We start from the raw sequence: 21198 nt of genomic DNA, 5'->3' as shown, positions 1-21198 counted from the left end.
GAGAGAGAATCCGAAGCAGGCTCTGTGATGTCAGCACAGGACCCAATGCAGGGCTTGATCCCACGAACCGTGAAATCATGCATGACCTGAACTGGAATCAAGAGCCAGACACTTAACCAACTGAGCCACCCAGGCGTCCCAAATGCCTTATTTTTCTTAACAGAAAGGTTCAAAGCCTTGGACCATAAGAGTTCAAATGTGCCATTATTATTATTATTATTTACACTTTAACCATGTGCTTTTAGGGTATGTCACCCATAGAATTATTTAAAATGGATGCAAAAATCCTGAATAAAAGATTAATTGATTAAATTACTATCATAAAAAAATTATAGATCATAATCAGTTGGGTTTATCTCAAGAATTCCAGGATGGTTCAGCATCAAAAAATTCTGGAAATGTAATATACCATTATTAACAGGTTAAAAGGAAAACATAAAACAATTATCTTAGATGCAGAATCTGACAAAATCCAACACTCATTTATAAGTAATAAGAAACTTCTGGTACAACTGAAACAAGATAATTATCTTAACCTGATAGAGGTTGTCTCAAATGTGCCATTATTTATTAAAAATTTTTTTTAATGTTATTTATTTTGAGAGAGAGAGAGAACAAGCGGGGGAAGGTCAGAAAGAGAGGGAGAGAGAGAATCCCAAGCAGGCTCCACACTGTCAGATCCGTGAACCATGAGATTGTGACCTGAGTGGAAATCAAGAGTCAGCCACTTAACCGACTGCGCCACCCAGGTGCCCCTCAAATGTGCCATCATTTTTGAGGGCAGAACTGCCTGAGGACAAAAAGGTGGTGGGTCCTTAAAGGGAGAGTGCCTGCTTTTTCTTTGTCACTCCCGGCACCTACAAGTTGTACTGTTATCACAAAAATGATAAAGCATTTATCTGCTATTTGATGACAGGTGAAGATAATCTCCCACAGTTCAATTAACCAGAAACCATACCTGGAACATTAACCTAATATATTTCTGCTATTGCCCTTTTAAAAGAAAAGACAAGAAACCAAACAAAACGAGCTCCCATCAAGGGCTGGGAGAAAATCCCTGTGTACATTCTGGGGTTGGCAGGGATTCATTTCCATATCTAAAATCTAACAATGCTCTACAGTGATCAGGGACAAACACAAGGATTTGACTCACTGAAAGAGTCTTAACATATTACAAAAATTAAGCAAGGTACCTTCTACTTAAAGGAATTTTCAAGGAGGAAGAAAAGAAAAACTTCCTGGTAATATTTAATATACTGTGAAATTTCTATTAAACGGACCAAGACACCCCCTAAAAATTCCAGCTATTCACAATTTCACCGTAATATGAAGCATAGGTGTGAAATTTATTATAGCCAAGTTTTTCTGGAGGGTTTTAATTCATTCCTTTAGCCACCTAAAAATAAAACAAACAAAATGAAAACCCTCAATGATTTGGAGGTTTACCTGTCCAGTTATTAGGCAAGTAAAATAATCTTAGGGTGTGACAAGTTAAATTTATTAACTAAGATATGGAAAAATTAAGATCTAAAAATCTATGACTGAAACCACAAGATTTTGTAGCAAGAGAAACGACTGTATTAAAAAATCTTCTACACTTTACATGAAGCGATTAATAAAAAAGAAAGCCCACAGAATTCACAAATAATCAGAGGCAGCAAAAGTTACCAGAGGTGGAAGGCTATAGACAGGTAGTGCTAACATTGTTGCTTTCTTGACCCTTGGTCCCACAGTGGCTCTTGCTGGAGTTGGTGTGGCAGGTACGAATGTAGGAGACCCCTAGGGGATCTGGAGTGGTCTATATGGTCCTGGAGATCTACATCACGTTTGTGGTTGGCAAACTGAACCACTTTTCTAGGAGTTCTCTAAAATAAAGGCAATCTAGATTACAGTTGCCTGGAATAATAAAAAGGTGGGCCATGAACTATTGTATATATACCTTTTTTAAAAATGTTTTTTTAAATTTTTGAGAGAGAGAAAGAGAGAGAGAGAGAGAGAGAGAGAGAGAGAGAGAGAACGAGCAAGCGCGAGAGCAAGAGCATGAGCAGGGGAGGGGCAGAGAAAGAGGGAGACAAGGAATCAGAAACAGGCTCCGGGCTCTGAGCTGTCAGCACAGAGCCCAACTCGGGGCTCAAACTCACTAATGGTGAGATCATGACCTGAGCTGAAGTCAGACGCTCAACCGACTGAACCACCCAGGCCCCCCTTGCATACATACTTCTTAAAATTCCATGAGGATCCATAAAATCCTCTCCTGGTCACTGAGTTTCCTTTGGAGAGCTCATGTGGTTCCTCATATACCAGTACTTTATGCCTGTTTAATTCTGAACTTGTCTGTCTATTGATATATCTCACTTCTACAAATTTGAACTCCTCAGCAATTTATCAAAATCCTATCCTGCCAAAATCTGCTTTAGCATTTCAATTACTAATAATTACAATCCATGTATGTTAAAAACTGCTACTCAGGGAGACCTGCTACCTTAGCGTCCAGAACCATAGACTTACGCATGTTGCTAAATTATGGCATCTTTCTTTTTGTTCCTTCTAGACTCCTGTGTGCTTTTGCAATCTAGTCCAGTCAGTTCTTGCTTGAAATACATCCACACCATTGGTCCTTTGCTCAGCAGTCGCTTTCCTCTGAAGGGAGTCCCCGAATGCTTCCGGGTGAGCCCGTTTGTCATACCTGCCTTTGAATCCCTGAAATGATTTCCCATTCCTCAACCTTCACTTTCCATCACAGGTTTCACACAGATCATGGTTTAGCAGAACCGTAAAAAGGGAACAGTTCCCCAAAAGAAATCCAGGTAGAGTTCTGCAAGGATCTGTCCTTTCTTGTATCTTACCATTTCACAGATTGCTCAATTACTCCCTCCAGAGCTGTTCAATTCCTATCCAGGATTTTGGATGCTCAGTGTAAAATTTTGTGGTTGATGTTTCTGGTTTATGTCGTTAAATTTCTAGATCCTTCATGAGACTCAATCCAAGCTTGGTTACTCATTATTTCTCAAGTGTTCCTAATAGGACAACCTCCTCATCACTGGTTATGACATACATTATTCCCCACTTTATTTGAAGCCCCACTCAATCCATTCTTCAAAGACTATTTCAAACAAATCTCTTCAAACACACCATCGCAAGTTTTACTTGAGTTTAAAGTGAGAGCAAGCATTTCTTAACTCAAAGTGTACACGCCATAACCATCAACAATTTACTCGGGAGCAGTAAATTTCGGGAGAAAGCAATTTCTGCTTTCTCTCCAATCCATTTAGCACAGCAGCAGGTATCTTGTTGGTGGGTTATCAACGGATTTGTTCCATTAACCACTTTACCATTAACATCAACATAATTTCCTGCTATCACTTGAGTGCCTTTAGAAAACAGATCTCACCAAATGCGCTTCATATTATCAAACACTTAACCTGTCTCCAAATGCTCACAGTCAAATTCATTTGATTACAGTTACCGTTTACAGCTACAAGCCAAACGCATTACAATTATCTCTAATGTTCCTTTTCTGTGTGGATGGGAAAATTTAGAGTCATGGAAGTAACCTGCCCACAGATAGTTAAGTGGTGAAGCTAGGATTTGACCCAAGTCTGTCTGGCTTCAAAAACCATGCTTTCCCCACAAAATTTGGTTCCTCTGTCAACTTAGTTGGTCTCTGAAGAAAACTGGGCATTTTAACTTGATCTTTCATATATGTATCATAGTAACAACAAAAACTCACTTTACTTAGTAAATTTCTTAAGAAACAAATTTCTCTAGGTCCCGAATGAGTAATTTCCTAAGCCTTTTATTTACAGTCGTATACTCCAGGGGCTGAGCCAGCCAGGCCAGGACATTCTCTTTAGTAAGATGATGATTCTTCCAAAGCATCATTCCGAAATTACTTTTAAAACCTAATCAACAATATGAGTATATGGAAGCTACCGATTTGTCTCAAATGTGCAACTCATACTTAGGTATTTTTCATAACTTAAGTGTGAGCTGCTCGTATTACAATGGGGAGTAACCTGTAGCCATACCAGACCTGTTGCAAAGGTCTTTTATTTTTTAACAAGCCAAAAGTTCCTTCAAAACTCAAGGTTTAGCCCTAAAATGCTCCCCCTACTCCTTTTAATTTTTATATCCATGGCTTTCAAGTCCTACCTAACGTTCCCTGATCCTCATAGTTTTCCTCTTTCAACATCTTCTCCAAGCAGGACTCATCTGTTTTCCCTGAAACGTGTAGCCCCTGCTGGCCCTGCTTTGCAGAAGTAGAACGGGAAAAGAACAGACCATACCCGGGGAGGCAGTCAGTTAGCAATTTCGAGCTGTGAATCTGTCTCATTAACTAGTTGACGCAGATACTAGCCAGGGTGGCCACGATTCTCTATCAAATTCTACAACGACAAAGTATTTTTTTTTTTTTTTGGCAAGTTGTGGAACGGAAACCACACCATGGAAACTCTGTACGGAGTTTTAAAGATAACGAATTACGACTTTAATTTACTCTTGTAGAGAGATCGCCAAGGCTTTCAGTAAGGCAAGACGATACTTTCGAAACTGTCACTAGACTACTCACTCAAACCCGAGTCTCCCGCCCAAAAAAGTGTGACACATGCAAGTCAAAAAAGGGGCCTCCCTCCAGAGCTCCTGTCCCCGGGAAAGATGCGTGGTGACCGTCTGATCCACTACACTGGGCAAGAGGTGAAAAGGGAGCAGGAAATCCTGTTTGTTTATTTCCAGCAGCTCTGAGAGCGGGAAAGGTCGGTCTCTAAACGGAGACGAACCAGGCCCCGCTGGCGGGGCCCGGGAAGGAAAAACCCAGGCTTCCTCGGGGCCTTGGAGCCGTACCCTCCCTCCTGGAGTCCCAGTCCCACTCGGGTTTTCCTTCTCCCCGTCCCACTCAGATCCTCACCATCATTCCCATTATCCCTCCACCACCCCCACCCGCGCAGGCGCAGTGGGAACCAGGGCCTACCCGCGCCCCCGAGGCGCCGCGACTATGGCGGAGCCGGAGCAGGCCGGTAGTAGCTCCGCGCCGGGCAGGCGTCGCTCTCCCGTCCCCGCCGCCTCCCCGCCACCGCCGGGGCCCTGTGCCCACCGGGCCGATCCCTCTTCTGCCCTCCTCACCCGTTCTTCAGATCCACCTCCAGAATCTTCCCGTAGCCCTTAAAGAAGCGCTCCACATCGCGCTCCCGGGCCTGGTAGCTCAGGCGGCCGATGTACACCCGCGGCATTCCGGCAACAGTGGCGGCAGCTTGGCCCGGCCCCAGCCCCCCTTAGGCGGCGGCCGGCGAAGCGAGAGCGCGGCGACGGCGACGGCGGCGGCGGCGGCAACGGGCGAGCGGCGGGACGGACGCAGCCGAACCCTAGCGACGTACGCGAGCACGCAGCACGCGAGCGCGCGCCTCCCGCCTTCCCCGCCCTCCCCGCAGGCGGAGGGTAACGGGAGGGAGCACGCGTTCGCTTCCCGCCCGGCCAGGAGTGGGGGCGGGGCTTGTCCATGGGCGCTCCAGCGTGAGGCAGGGCCAGATGATCGACAGGCGGCGCAGGCGGGGCGGACGGTGCCCGCCTCCCGGCACGTCCTCTCGCGAGCTCGCTGTGGCTGGGCCTGCGCCGCCTTCCGCAGCCGGGTGGCTTCGCTTCTCCCCCGGAAGTGCCTGAGGCTCCTCCCGCCCTGCAAGCGTTCCTGCTTTTGTCCTTTGAACCGGGAGTGGTTTCGACTTCTGAGCAGGAGCTTTGGAGTTAAGTCCGGCTTCTAACCGTCTTTGTATCCGTGACCTTGGGCCGGTTACGCGCCACTTCTCTGAGTCTCGTTGGTCTTCTCCCTGCAAAGGGAATAGCAATTCCAACCTTCCAGAGCTGACTAGAGAGTTATACATGAGAATACGTCAAGCACTTCGTACTGTTCCCAGCACATCGCAAGTGCCCAATAAATAATACCACTATTATTTTTAAAAAATAGGACAATTTAAAGAGCAGTGTGGAAAATGGAGAAGGCTGGAGTTTTGGAGCTAAATTAGGCTTGACACTGACTAAATTACTTGGCCAATTTAACTTATTTTCTATTGTAAAATCAATTTATCCCATTTCAATCGGACGACCTGGGTAACTAAATCCGGCAGTATATAGGGAAGAGTGTACTGCTTGGGACAGTATCTGGAACGTGGTAGGAACCAATAAATATTGGTTCCCTTCTCACGAACCCAATTTACCTAGAACCACAAAGAAGTTTTGTTTGCTGTTTTTATTTATTTGTAAAATTGTGTTTTGAAAGGATAATTCATTAACTGGTTCAAGTAATACGGCGAAAAGTCTTATCATCTCCGTCCTCTGGCCGCCTAGTTTCCCACCCCCGAAGCAAACAATGTAATCAGTTTCCTAAACGTTCTTTGGGAGGTACTTCACGCAAATAAAGCAATAGTAGTGTACTATATGTACAGTTTTGCACTTAACTATATTTTGAAAATCATTCCATCAGTACAAAAGGAGCTTCCTCAGGACTGTTTTTATGGCTTATAAAATACCATTATACACAGTAATTGACTGAATAGGTGCAGCAATGAAGGATTTTGAGATAGGTTCAAACCATTTGCTATTTACACCTGACGTAATGAGTAACTTTGTATATACATATAGGTAGGATGTATTCCTAGAAGTATGACAGTTGGGTCAAAGGGTGTGGGCAAGTGTAGTTTTGATAGATATTGCTCAATTCTCTTCCATAAGTACCTGTTTCTCCATCTCATCATCAACACCATGTTATCAAATTTTATGATCTTTGTCAATCTGATAGCTGAAAAACACTATGTCGGGGTAGTGTAATTTGCAGTTATCTTGAGTGGAGTGAGCCTCATTTCATATCTTTAAGAGACACTTAGACTTTCCTTTCTGTGTCTGCTTATGTTTTTCCCCCCTTTTATTTATGGATTCATAAGAGCTCACTATATATTAGGGAAATCAGCTCTTTGTTAGATGAATTGGAAATATTTTTTCCTAGTTTGACTTTGCCCAGAGTGTTTTCTGCTGTGCAGAAACAGAAGATATTTATTTATGGAGGCAATTTATCCATCCTTTATTTTTCTTTGATTCTGGATTTTGTGTTGTGGTTTTTCTCACTCAGGTTTAAAACAAAAACAAAAACAACCTCTCATGGTTTATTATGCTATTTTTAGGACTTATATTGCAATCTTTGATCCATTTGGAATCTAGTTGTGTAAGGATCATAATATTTTTAAGAACTGGTACTAACCTTGGTTGTCTTATAGTCTGATCAGCCTATAGTCTGATCAGACCACACCTAGTCTGTCCTGTTGATTCTTCCTTCTAAATGTTGCCAGATGCATCTACTTCACTCCCACTGGCTAGTTCAGGCCCTGTCATACTGTTCACGCATCAGGGTTTTTAACTGGGCTGTTACTTCTGTCTGCAATATGGTTGACTCCTTATTCAGGTCTCAGACCTTCCCAGCCCACCTTATCTCAAGTATCCCATCACTAGGATACCACTGTATTTTATTTGATTTTTTCACAGCACCTACCATACTCTGCAATTACCTTGTTTATTCACTTGTTCATGGTCTTTCTCCACTAGGATGTAAGCTCCCTGGTATCCAGGGCCAAGTTCTTTGTCTCTCTCCTACTGTATCCCTAGCACCCATGACAGTGCTTTTCACATATGGGCATTCAAAATAGTTACTAAATGAACAAATGAATGATCTCTTACCTGAACTACTTAAACAGCCTCCTGATTCCCCTTTTTTCCTGCCTCTCCATGAGATACAGACTCAGGGAAATTTGAACTCTCTTCTGATTGACATGTTAATGATCACTGGAGCCAAAAAAATCAGGACTGGTATAGGGACCAGACAGGATCAGGGGACCTGGCCCCTAGTGTCAGATCTGCTGCCTGCTGTGTGACCTTGAGCAATTCACTTCACCTCGCTTGGCGTCTTCCTCTTCTGTAAAGTTATGATATTAAAATCTCAATGATAGAGGGAAGTTGCAAAAATCAAATGGAGACGTGGGTGAAAGGGTTTATACGTTGCAAAGGGTTAAGGGCTCAGGGAAAGCTTTCTTTTCTTTCAGGGAGTGCGAACATCTCCTTACCTCTGCCATGTTCCTGGGTTTTCCTGCCTGCAAATGCAGGCAGATATTGTGCCAGGCCTAAGTCTCTCTTCTCTACCATTTCCAGCTGCTCTGGATGGGCCCAGTGTCTTACCCAGGGCATGGTGCCTACCAAGAAGCATGAGGCTGGCAGATGCAGCCAGGAGCTTTCAGAGGCAAGGACATGCGTGCCTGCGACACTCAGATGAATGCAAGAACCTTTTTCTTCTGGGCCTCACGTCTTTCCCTGAGGAAAGCAGGCTTATCTATCTCGGCTTATCTATCTCATCTCCCAAGACACAAAGCAGTCAATATTATGTCCGTGGCTGTAGGTGGTGGCAGGGTGGATGCTCCCAGAAGACAACAAACAGGGAGCACCACAGTCATGAAGCCTCAGGGCGTCAGGTGTGCCCAAGCTTTTTGGTTTAGGAGGTAATGCCTGTTCGTCTTCTTTCAGTCTCCTGGAGCCAAAGGTTCCTCCCCCAGCCATTTAGAAAGGATTTTGTTTATTTAGTGGGCCAACAGAGCTGTCCCAACTCCACAGCATGAAAATGAAAAACAGCCTCCTATACTTGTAAAATATGGAAGAGATGATCCAGTTGAAGTCAGACCCTCTTTTGCTACGGTCTTGTCACCGTCTCCTTTCTCTGCTGGCCTCCTAGATGTTGGTAATCCTCATGCCGGCCTTTGAAATTTCTGCGGATTTTACTTGTCTGAAATTCAGAAGCCTGGGAATTTCTGACTTTATCTCTTCGTTTAGTGCCTCCCTTCTCCCAACTGTCCCCCAAACTGCTGCCAGAGGAATTGTTTTCCCAAAGCACAGTTCTCATCTTCTGGCTCAGAAATCTTTTGTTCCCTATTGCCCACAGGCTAAAGTTCAAATTCCTTAGTGGGGAATCACAGACAGCCGCAATTCAGTTTTTCAGCTTCAGCTTGATTGATTCCAATATAAATTGAATCACAGAATATGTATCACTTATGGTTAGCTTCAGAGACAGCCCAAATTCTACAAAATTAAATAACACAGAGGCTTGTTTCTCATGTAAAACAAATCCTGAGGTGGGCAGCTGGGGCTTCTGGGTGCCAGGAACCCAGGCTTCTTGGATCCTGTCACTGACCCATTCTTAACATGATCAAAGATGGCTGTACAAATTCCAGGAATCAGGTCTGTGTGCCAGCCAGGAGGAAGATGGAAGGGGAAGAAACAGGTACAGGCTGGATGCTGGCTATATGTTAAAGAGGTTCTTAAGAAATCAACACCTACCACTTCCGCTTGCATCACAAGGGACGGACCTTGTCTGCTGCAAGGAAGGCAGGAAAACTATTCCAGGCTACCACGTGCCTATGTAAAAATCATGTGTTCTTAGGAAGAGAATGGATATTTGGGGGGAAATGACAAGATTCGAACATAAATGCCCTGCCTCCATAATATATTTTGCTTAATCTGGTCCCTTAGTCTAGAAGGCATGTCTCCCTTCTCTGAGAAAACTATAATCATCCTTTAAAGCACAGCCCAGGGGTGCTGGGTGGCTCAGTCGGTTAAGTGTCTGACTTCGGCTCAGGTCATGATCTTGCAGTTCGTGAGTTCGAGCCCCGTGTCAGGCTCTGTGCTGACAGCTTAGAGCCTGGGGCCTGCTTCAGATTCTGTGTGTGTGTCTCTCTCTCTGCCCTTCCCCTGCTTGTGCTCTTTCTCTTAAAAAAGAAACATTTAAAAAAATAAAAATAAAGAAAATAAAGCACAACCAAATGTCACCTCCAGACCCCTAGAGATATTGTTCTCAGGATGTTTTGCACGGCCCTCCACGGGGTCTCTAACCATAGTGTTAGGAACCTTCCTCCATCGTGTCTATCTCCTCTGAGTCTGTACCAGGGGCTGCCCCCTCTCCATGGCTGCAGGCTCATCATTCCCCTAACCCAACACTGTGGACTCCTCCTGAAGAACCTAATTCTAACCGTTCATTCCTGTAGCCTTTGGGCAGCCTCCTCCACCCTCTCAGGCATTTTTTTCAAGGACAGAAGACAGGGGACGGGAGGGACTTGGGCAAGCTGGGGCCGATCCTGAGCCTACGTGCACAAGGTAGCAACTCTTATCAAGAGGACACGTGCAGACCTTCCCCAGCTCTGGGCTGAAGCCAAGTCCTTTTCTCCAGAGGACACACAAGATGCTCCCAAAGGCAAGAGCATTAGGTCAGGGGCCTACGTACGTGTCTGTGATAAGCCTGGGTGGCCTCTGGTCTTCTGAGCCAGTTTTCCCACATCACCCTGCTGCTGAAAACCCCTCTGTGCCTCGCCAGTTCTGAAGGGTAAGTCCTGACTTCTCGAACCTTCCTGCTCTGACCTGTACCCACAGCTCCCACCTCAGCCCTCACACTCTCCAACCTCAGGCAGCAGAAGCAGGCTTGCGCATGTGCTGCTGGTTCTGCTGGATGCACGTTTTCTTGCTTGGCCTTCACCATATGCTGTGGATGACACTTCTTCCACAAAGCCTTCCTTCAACCCTCAGGCAGAGTTGCCGTGTCTCCAGGGCCCTCTGGGCACCTCTGTCAGAGGCCTCATTAGTATGCCGGGAAGGTTGGTCCCCTGCACTAGGCTAAGCAGCCAGAGGGCCAGCCCCCGCCCCCTCACAGGCATCCCTAGCCTCAGGCACACACTGGGTATCTAGTAAATACTCCTTGAAAGAGGCTCTTGAGCTAAGGGAAAGTAGGCCCGGTGACCAGGGAACATTCCCGAGTCTCTAGTTTTTTTCCATCAGGGTGAGTGGATCATAAGGGAAACACAAAAAGTCACATGATGTCAAACTCTTCTCTTTCTCTGAATAAAGCTACCCATTTTCAGAACCCACTTTCATGTCAGGAAGGCTCCCTTGACTCCAGGCCTAGGATAAGACCTCAGTTATGCCATCATAGCACTTCGCATGCATCTTCTTTAGAAGCACTTGAATCACCAGGGCAGTGATTGTGGGACTGTTAGCTTAATTCAGGGTTTCTCAACAGTGGCACTATGGACATCTTGGGCTGGATCATTCTGTTGAGGAAGGCTGTTCTGTGCACCAGATGCTATCTGAGCAGCATCACTGACCTCTACCCACTAGATGCCGATCGCACCCTGTCAATTATGACTGAAAACGTCTCCAGACACTGTCAAACGTCCTTGGGGGTAAAATGACTTCAGGTTGAGAAGCACTGGTGTAACAACTATTTCCCCAGTTAGGACAGACATTCCAGGAGGGTGGTCCAGCCACCTGAGACCCCGACTCCTTGGCTCCTTAGCCTGGCATTCACCCTCTCAGGTAGCTGATCCTCCTCCCGTCCCACACGGAGCCCCGCACCACCCAGAATGAGTCAAACCTTCCTTTCTGCCCCTCTGGGACAGCCTGGGGGTGGAGACTGCATCCTACTGGCTTTTGTACCTGCCGGTCCCCACCCTCACTTTACTTTCAGGGTGGTCAGGAAATCATCGCTGGAGGACAAGTTGGAGGATGGGCAAGGGGGCTTCTTAATGCTGGAATGGCAGGTGCACACTTGAGGGTTCCTCTCGACAGAGATGACTTCTGTTGGTTTTGTGTGTGTCTGTTCTTAGGAAGTTCAGACTTTATTAGATACCCAGGGGCTGGCCCTGGATGGCTTCACAACCCCCCTAGTCAGAGGGCAGCCTGGGGAAAGCTGAGGGCCCTGACCGAGGGGCCCGAAACCAGTCCTGCCGATCCGTCTTCCCTCCCACCTCACTCTGGCTCCTATGCGATTAGCACATGGTCAGAATCTGCTTTGAAGACACGAAGGGCTGCATTGAGGCTTCCAAGGCACGCTGGTAGTCCTGCAGTGGGACCTCGGAGCAGGCAGGGGCCGTGAGCTGGCCTCGGCCGATGAGACTGCACAGTGTGAGGATCAGCTCCTTGAACTGGGCTGTGGGAGGTTGGAGGAAGTCAGACGTGGGAACAGCGGCAAGACAGACCGTGGGCCACCCCCAGTGGCAGGAGCTGGCGCTGAACTCCAGGAAAGCCCGAGAGCCCAGGCTTGGCCATGGATAGGGAGGCTGTGGAGGCAAACCGGTCCCCGGCGGGGTAGGACAGAGGAGACGGGGAGCGGCCCCAGGAGCTGACGGGCAGGCAGAGTGGTGGCTACGAGGGCGCAGACCCACAGAACCTGACTGGGATGTGACTGGGAGTCGTGAATGGCGGGAGGGGCAGGATTACTTTGAGTCAGCTAGAAGAGGCAGCTGGAAGAGGCACAGGGAGGGGTGGCTGTGCCTGGCGGGCCAGCTGGAGTGGAACAGACGGGCTTTGCTCAGGGAAAGGAGCTTTCCCTGAGAGCCCAGGGCTCCCTTAGAACCCTAGGAGGTGAGAGGTCCCGAACATCCCCTCTTAGGGCCTGCCCCCAATATGGTCCAGGAAGATGGGAAGTGGCAATATGGTCTTGGCTTAGGCTGACAAATGTTTTTTCATAGACATCAAATCATGCAACATTCAACTCTAATCACGCCCCCTGTTGAAAGCGCTTTGGTGGCTCTTCACTTGCCTTTCAGGTAGAGTCTGAGCTCCTTAAGGTTTGCAAGGCCTGTCATAATCTGGTCGCAACCTATCTGGCCAGGCTCCCACCCTCCGCAATGGGCTTTTGCACGGGCTACTTTTCCGGCCTGAAATACGCCACTGACGCCACCACTCTCCTCCCCTTCATCGGGGTGACTCCATGTGATTCTTCAGTCTCAGCTCGAGGGGTAACCTTCTGGGCAGCCAGCCCTCCAGAAGAGGAAGAGTCGTGTACTGGCTCGGGTTCTGGACTCGAAGAGACTAGTTCACACCGTGGCTGCACCACTCCCTAGGTGGGGCGACTGGACAAGCTACCTAACCACTCTGAACCTCAGTTTCCTCCTCTACCACACAGGGCTAACGACGTCTAGGCAACTATGATATCCAAACTGAGAAGGAAATAACTTGTGCAGACCCCAGGGTTAGGCCAGGCAGAACCTATCACTAGTAATGGTGGGAGCAGGATTTGAACCCAGGTGGGCCGGCTCCAGAATTTACTCCCTTTACGTGGCTGTCTTCCATAGCAGTTTTCCCCACTGGCAGCTGCTCAGGACGGGGACAGTGTCTGCCTTGCTCAGTGCCGCCACCCTCCAGGACTAGCCCACTTTACCCCAATACCTAGTTGCTGGCTGTGGCTGTGGCTAGAGAATATTTTCCTTTAAACTGTCGTGGTGCTGGGGAGCCAATCACCTCTCCAGAGCTCAGAACGGCTGGTCACTTCTGCAGTAGGCACTGCCCTCTCATGTGACCGTTCGCAATGGGGCCATCATCCACTCACCTGGACTGTGGTCCTTCTTCCACTGGGATAACCAAAAGCCTCGAAGTTTGAGATCCTTAAAAATGAGCTGGCTCTGTGGACACAACAAGGACGTACTGGGCTCTGAGGGCAAGCACTTCGGGTGATGCCTAAGGTACAGACCCGCCCACCCCCACCCTGCTGCCCAAGGACAAGGGCACCATGTGGGTTTGGACAACTGTGGTGTCCAGGTCTGCCTCCCTCACCAGCTTACCACAGAGGCTATGACAGGCTGCTTGGCCATTCCCCCGTAGGTCACCATGGTTCCCCCAGGCCTGAAGAGACCAGAGAGAACAGAGTGGGTAGAGACAGAGATAGAGCTCTTCTCAAACCTGCCGGAACACTTCTATTCCCACCCTGGTTTTGTTAAAAAAAAATTTTTTTTTAATATTTATTTTTGAGAGAGAACAAAAGAGAAAGAGAGGGTGGGAAGAGAGAGAGGGAGGGAGGGGCAGGGAAAGAGGGAGACACAGAATCCAAAGCAGGTTCCAGGTTGTGAGCCGTCAGCACACAGCCCGATGCGGGGCCTGAACTCACGAACCGTGAGATCATGACCTGAGCCGAAGTCAGATGCTTAACTGACTGAGCCACCCAGGAGCCCCTCCAAGCCTGGTTTCTGAACCTTGATCTCAGAATCCTTGGGAATGTTTCAAAAACTACAGATTCCTAGGCTCGACCCAGACCTAATGTATCAGGAAGCAAGAACCTGTATTAAAGTCAACCAACAAACACGTCGCCAGATGACATGATGTTTAGCCAGGGTTGGGAGCCCAGCGATCTAACCACCCAGCCGGGCTTGGATGAAGTGTTACAAAGAAGCACGCTCTATTGAGAAGAGCTCAAGACCTGGCTCCCCTCCACTCCTAGATGTCTGGCTTTGGGCAGTGCACAGACACTGGCGCAGTGCAGACCTCTGCCCTCCGTCTGTCCGGACTCACCTGAGGATCCGTGAGGTGAGATGGCTATACAGATAAGGAACAGTGTGGGCGGGGAGAGGGAGGGCAGTGGGCAATTGCCGTCGCTGCAGGAGGGGTCTTGCCAGGACCTGCTGTCTGACACCCATACCCGCCCCAGCAGTCCAACAGGGGAGAGGCTCAAATGATTTTTAAAAACTAATAAGCTCGGACTTCTGTGCTCCATTTAACCTGTGCTCCCTTCCCCACTCCCTGGGTTTTAGGAGTCTGCTGGTCAACGATGATGGTGGGTGTGTACGTGGTGCTTTATGAACTACAAAGTGGAAGCTGTTGCCGTGTGAGGCACGTAACTCTTTGTCCATGAGGTTTGTGGGCAGTTTGGTCTTAAGTTCCCTTCGCCTCACACTTGTTCCAGAAAGTAGCTCCTTTCTGGGATCAAGCCCTCCCCCCCAACTCCCCACAGCCTCTGAACTTGTTCTAATCTGAATAGCTGACGTTTACTGGGCGTTTTTTAGGTGCTGGGGCCAGGTCTGAGCATTTCCATGTGCGCTGATGTGGTGAGTCGTCCATGGGACCCCCAGGGAGCACTTTCATTGCTCTCATTTTACAGCGGGGAAAATGAAGCCCACCTCTGTCTGTATGGCGATTTGTGCATCACCTCAGTGTCTTTAGACGACCCTTCTGAGGCAGAAAGGGTTTCTATCCCCCACTGTACACACGAGGAGACTGAGGCCTGGATCTTTTATGTATTGCCTAACTTTTCACAGGCCCACAGCTAGTAAGTAGCAGAGCTGGGACTTTCTGACTCCAGTGCCTACATCTGTAACTACTGCTCAAGGCTTCCTCTTACAGCGAGTGCCGCGGGGGTCACAGGCTGCCCTTGAGGCTGCCGAAGTAGGGCGGGAGGGGTGGACGCAGGAGTCACGAGAACTTGGGGTTAAGCCTGGCTCTTCCACTTCCTAGACTTTGGGCAAGGTAATTACCCTCGCTGGGCCTTGTATCAATGGGGATGGGCAGAGCATCCCCTCCTTTGGTGGTTGTGGAGGGGGGCGGGGTAAGTCAAGCACTCTGCACAGAGTCTGGTGCACAGGCGAATACTCAGCGATCACTATCACAGCTCTCTGACCACATGACCCATCTCCCCATCTAGCCTAGGAGTTCTAGAGAGTTCCTCCAGTGTCTGAGCCATCTCTGTGTCCGTTAGCTAGTGAGTGCTAGCAAGAATGTGTCAACCAATGTTGCTGAGGGGATTCCTGCTTTAGTTGGAAAGTTCCTCAGCTCAGGAACTTTATATATGTATTTTAAATGTTTATTTATTTTTGAGAGAGAGAGAGAGAGACAGGCAGAGCACGAGTGGTAGAGGGGCAGAGAGAGAGGGAGACACAGAATCCGAAGCAGGCTCCAGGCTCTGAGCTGTCAGCACGGAGCCTGACGCGGGGCTTGAACTCACAGACCTTGAGATTGTGACCTGAGCTAAAGTCAGACACTTAACCAACTGAGCCACCCGGGCGCCCCAGGAACTTTATATTAATGGCAAAAAGAATGGAAGGACACCCAGTGTTAATATTGTCAACAATGCTTATCACCCTTGGTGGTGGGATGATAGCTAACTTTCCTGCTTAATTTTTCCTTTGTCCTTTTTGGGGGAAGATTTTATTTTTTAAGTAATCTCCACACCCCACATGGGGCTCAAACTCACAACCTTGAGATCAAGAACTGCACCCTCCACTGACTGAGCCAGCCAGGTGTGCCCCATCCTTTGTACTTTTACATGCTTTCAAAATGCTTTGTAATAGCAATAACGTTACCTCTAAAATTAGAATCTATTTTTAAAAGCTAATAAAAAATTTAAAAGCTAACAAGCTAGGACTAAGTGACTTTTGAAGAGGCCCCTAGGTTATGAATCCTTAACTGTTCCCCTATCACAGAAAGCTTAGCCATCTACTTCTGGGGTCCCTTGGAAAAACAAAGCGGCTGGGTCTGTCGGTCACCTATAAAGGAACAGGCTGAGAAAGGAAGTGCCTGGATAACCAGGAAATGATGGCGATCCATTTCCTACCCAGGGTTATGATGACCTGGCTTGGCTTGCGTTGCCCACTGGAATTGGGTCACTTGCCAGTCCTCCCAGCTATAAGCCCAGAGAGCTTGGGCCAACAAGACTTGCAGGGCCAAGGGACTTACGCTAAGTGTCGCAGCAGCTCTGTGGAGCTTTTTCCGCCAACACAGTTGAGAGCAAGTCGGGGCTGGGGCAGGTCCTGGAAAATAAGGAAGCTGTAGTGAGGGAGATACCACTGTATGTGTGGGATTTCTTTCTTAAAAAAAAAAAAAATTTTTTTTTATGTTTATTTATTTCTGAGACAGAGAGAGACAGAGCATGAGTGGGGGAGGGGCAGAGAGAGTGGGAGACACAGAATCGGAAGCAGGCTCCAGGCTCCGAGCTGTCAGCACAGAGCCCAACGCGGGGCTCGAACTCACAAACCGCGAGATCATGACCTGAGCCGAAGTCGGTCACTCAGCTGACTGAGCCACCCAGGCCGCCCCTCTTTCTTTCTTTTTTTTAAGTAGAATCCATGCCTAGTGTGGGGCTTGAGCTCACGACCCTGAGACTGAGAGTTGCATGCTCTACCGACAGAGCCCGCCAGGTGCCCCCTTACTCGTGGGGTCTAAAGCTTGCCACAAACAGCACTTCCTTTCCACAGGTGCTGTGTCAGAGGGTGGGGGGTAGTGAAGGAAAATGGGATAGTGTTGCCTTCACACTCTGCTCTGCAAGGACCTTTGCTTTATCAGCTTAATCCTGTTACGTTTTGGAATTTTGTTCAAAACTCCTCTCTAGGAAAGGACAGACAGAGGGCATGTACATTCCTTTTCGAAGGACTCTAGGTCCCCCAAGTGTACTTTTTCTCTGTGCTCACAGCTCAGTTTGAGTTAGAGGTGCTGATCTGCTGCTCCGGAAATGTTCTTAAGAGGCAGGTGTTCTCAAGGGGGTGTGTGTGTGTTTGGTCACTCCTGGGTTCAGGAGAAAGAGGCTGAAGTTTGGTCACCTGTTAGGTATGCTAGGTTGTTAGGGGTGGAGGTTCTAGAAGGTTAAGAGGCTGTGAGTTCAGAGAGACCTGGGGCCAGCCCTGACTCCACTTATAACTGTGTGGCTTTGGTGAAATCCTTTATCTCTTTGGAGACTTGGTTTTCTCATCTAGAAAAGAGAGAGCACCTGCTTTGTTGAGCTTTTGTGGGGATTATCAGATACAATACAAAGAAAGGGCTTCAGAGACGGTACTTCTGTCCTTTCTCTTCCTTCTCTGTGGCTCAGTTTCCTCAGGTCCTCTCCCAGCTCTGAGACTCATACTAACTGTATGGGCTGATGTGGCCTGCTAAAAATATTCACAAGTACAAGTAATCCAGGGTTTCTTGGACTTCGTCTGTCTCTACCGCCTCCCTCACAGCATCTGGGCACTTGAAGCATGCCGTCCCCTGGCTGAGGGAATGGGTTTTGTCCTTCCACAGAGAGATGAAGGGAGGATTTGGAGAGAAGTGACGGGGCCAGTCCCAGCTTTTCTATCAGGTCACCTTTTTCCAGGGAGATGAGCATGGAATGAAGGCACAATGCCCCTCAGCCTACATACCTTAAAGAAATTTTTCATTTCATGCTTCCTTAGCTCCTCTTCTGTGAGAACATGCTCGGCCCCTAGACTCTTCAGTCTGTCAGTCAGCTTCTGGATGTCAGGCCTAGAAACCAAGCACAATCCACAGCCCTTAGTCACTCCTGCTGCCTTTCTCTCCCAGAGGCTCCTAGGACTCCTCTGCTATGGCTGTGAGAACATGAGTTTCTCTTTGTGGGAAGCTGGGATTGAGGGTAAGCCAGGCCCTACGCAGGGGCTGGCTACCGGATTTCATCACACTCCAACACCTCTTGGCCTCGGTTTCCTCACTGGCAACACAGGGTGATTTCCACAGTCCTTGCCAGCTCAAAGGTGCTAAAAACCATCTGGCCCAGGGAGAAGTCACTTCACTTCCTGATTTTGTCTACTGAAATGACAAACTTCATTTCCTTTCTCCTCCTCTTTTCAAGGGGCTCTTCAGGGTGTTGTGCAAACATACTCCAGCGCAGGGGTGGCTCTGGGCCTCTTTGGCCAGGGCAAACAGACTGATTTTTGTTAACACAACTGAGGGACTAGGGAAGGGAAGCGAGTGTCAATTCTCCCCCAAAGACTGGACTTCCACCACAGATAGAGCCACGTTTGTTGACAGTGAGGCTTAAGGAAACTGGATGGCACGATGGGAAGAGAACAAGGCAGGGAACTAAGTCTATTACTGACTTGCTGTGTCTTCCTGAGCAAATGGCTTCCTTTCTCTGAACCTTGTTTCCTCACTGTAACACAGATGACAAGCCTGCCCCATCTCCTTCACATCCATATTTAGTACAGCTCAAGGGCCACACAGATGCCAGGGGAGAAAGGGCCCCGGGTTAGACAGGTTACAGAAGGAATAACAAACACAGCTTAACAGATTCCCAAATATGAAGCGTGGCCTTGAAATCACGAGGTTATCACAGACACAAAAACTCTCAGCTGCTCAGCAAGGGCCGGCTTCAGCTCCTTCCTGCTCTCCTTTTACATTTGGGATATTCACTCATCCTATAGCCAGAGGCCAAGTGGGCCTCCTTTCCGGCGGCTGAAGGATCTGTCTGTGGGCTGCTTATGCACGGGCGCCATCTGGTGGAGACAGGGGCGCTTGCAGGGATGCTGGGTGGAAAGGCCTAAGTCTCGCGCACTGGGATCAGGCACCCCCCCACGCACCTGTCTCGGACCACATTGACGGTCCTCAGGCCCAGGGCTGCGGCGATCTGAATGACTGCTTGCCCCACTCCACTGTTGGACGCATTCTGGATGACACTGTCTCCTGTAGAGCCAGGAAGAGACCCAAGTCAAGTCCCGAAGACCTGTAAACAGGTCAAGCGCTTCCTGTCTGGGATACTATTGTAGGGCAAGAGATAGGAGTGCTCAGGAATGACCCAGGACCTGGCTGCTGAGTCTTCTCAGATCTTGGAGTGTTGCTTACTCTTTTCCCAGTGACCCCCCCCCCCCCACCTCCAAATTCCATGACACCCATGGTGCCTCCCAGGGCTTGGCAATTAAGAGTCCATACTATATGTAATTTAGATCCCACTGTGTAAACGATTTTATATTGTTCATCATCCTCTCGATTTTTATGCCCTCAAATCTCTTAGATTATTTCCATGGCTTGCAATGTTTCCCTCCTTCTCTCTTCCTTCATTTTGAAATCCCATATAGTCCTTGAAGCACAGCTCAAGCGCGGCCCCCTTCCCATCTTCCTTCTGTGTGCTCCTCTGGCTCTCTCTGCACATGGCGTGCCCCGTCTTATACTTGGTTGTGGACATGCCCATTTCTAGCAAGAGCCTGCAGCTTCCTGAGGACATGGCCATGCCTTATTCCCCCTTTGTGCTGCTCAGTAAGGGCACACTGCCTTGAAATGGGATCAATGCTGGAGAAACCCAGAGCTCCAGAAACAGCATCCTACAGATAGTCTGTGGTCAAAGCCCAGGCTTTGGAACTAGCCAATGGGGGAGGCAGCGTGGCATGCTGGGGAAAACATGGGCTCTGAAATCAGATCGACCTGGTGTGAGTCCCGGCTTCCCCACTGACTGTAACTGAATGACATGAGAGAGGTCATGACCTCCGTTTCCTCCGCATAAAACAGGAATCCTGGGAGTGCCAATCAGGATGCTCCGGATTAGTCGAATGCCACTGTGTCCAGGAAGGTGCTCTGTCACCCTGAAATATGATCTGAAATGCAGGGATCTGGTGCTACAGACAGGGGATTTCCTGGAAGAAGAATGCCCATTCTCTGTAGGCAGGAGTCAGCTCACAGACTGTCATCAGTGGGTTATGAAATCAAGCTAGTGGGTTGTAAGCAACATTTTTTTTTTCAGTTAAGATTGAGGAACAGAGAATTAAGAAGAACACACTGCATCACACATAGTAAGGGTAAATACCGCTCCATAAAACTTTGGTTTCCGTTATATATATACTCATACCTATATCTATGTACTGGATTACAGTGTAAAATGTAATTCTTACTATGGTCAGTATGACAATTTAGTTTAACACTGATCTAGCCCAGACCACACCTGCCCTCAGGCAGGCAGGTGGAGAGATGCCACGGGCAACTGAGGTGGGGTGGTGTCAGAATACCCTGATGTCCACCACAATTGTGCCCAAATTAGAGGTGGCCGGAGGGGATGCGACGCAGGTGACCAAAACGTCTCCTTAACCAGGACTGGTTTTCTCCACCAAAGGCTCCTGGGATCGCCCTGGCACAGCTGGGAGAACCTGCCTTTCTCTTTGCAGGAAGCTGGGACTGGTTTTCAGCCAGCTACAAGCATCAGTGGCAATCTAAGCTTATTGCGTTCCAACATCTCTGCCTCAGTTTCCTCACTGGCGTGGCAGAGCTAGACTAGGTGACTTCTATAGTCTGTGGACATGCATAGTGTGAAGGGTGACCTTCCAACAATGGGAGGCCAATGCTGAGGTGGGTTCTATGAGGATCTTTGGAGGCCTCCTCCCAGCAAGACTGAGCCCTGCTCGCCCGCAGCAGTAATCAGCCTTCACTGGCTTTTCCTCCTTTCCCTGGCTCCCTCTCCCAATCCTTCACTCCTGCTTCCTGGGATCACCTCCCCAGCAAACTGTCCACCCTCACTCAGTCCTTGCCTCAGGCTCTGCTTTCAGGGAACCCCAAATAGAACGTCCGGCTTTGTCATCTCCTTGCTGAGTGATCTCGCCCAAGGAGTTTACTTCTCTGGGCCTCAGTCTCCTCCTTTATGAAAAGGAAGAATAATAAAAGCAGCGCTTAATT

General features: G+C 48.4%; 2 protein-coding genes across 3 annotated transcripts in view; both read right to left on the bottom strand.

Annotated features, from left to right (window-relative positions):
- The window catches only part of SRSF4 (serine and arginine rich splicing factor 4), a 33261-nt gene extending 27764 nt beyond the window's left edge, over positions 1–5497 (bottom strand). Inside the window, exon 1 of one of the 2 annotated variants that reach the window (XM_049617643.1) lies at positions 5119–5497. In XM_049617643.1, the coding sequence (XP_049473600.1) occupies positions 5119–5225 (107 nt within the window). In that variant the 5' untranslated portion in view covers positions 5226–5497. The remainder of the gene's footprint in view (positions 1–5118) is intronic. The other variant, XM_049617645.1, reaches the window with a different exon arrangement.
- Positions 5498–6218: 721 nt separating this feature from the next.
- MECR (mitochondrial trans-2-enoyl-CoA reductase) overlaps positions 6219–21198 on the bottom strand; it is a 36895-nt gene continuing 21915 nt past the window's right edge. Inside the window, exons 5-10 of the mRNA XM_049617647.1 lie at positions 19122–19224; positions 17949–18051; positions 16510–16583; positions 13629–13689; positions 13397–13469; positions 6219–11995 (exon numbers count right to left, since the gene is read on the bottom strand). Coding sequence (XP_049473604.1) covers positions 11835–11995; positions 13397–13469; positions 13629–13689; positions 16510–16583; positions 17949–18051; positions 19122–19224 — 575 coding nt within the window. The 3' untranslated portion in view covers positions 6219–11834. The remainder of the gene's footprint in view (positions 11996–13396; positions 13470–13628; positions 13690–16509; positions 16584–17948; positions 18052–19121; positions 19225–21198) is intronic.

This window comes from Panthera uncia, assembly GCF_023721935.1.
Source record: "Panthera uncia isolate 11264 chromosome C1 unlocalized genomic scaffold, Puncia_PCG_1.0 HiC_scaffold_4, whole genome shotgun sequence".
NCBI classification, from domain to species: Eukaryota; Metazoa; Chordata; class Mammalia; order Carnivora; family Felidae; genus Panthera; species Panthera uncia.
This window is presented reverse-complemented; position numbering and strand designations above follow the sequence as displayed.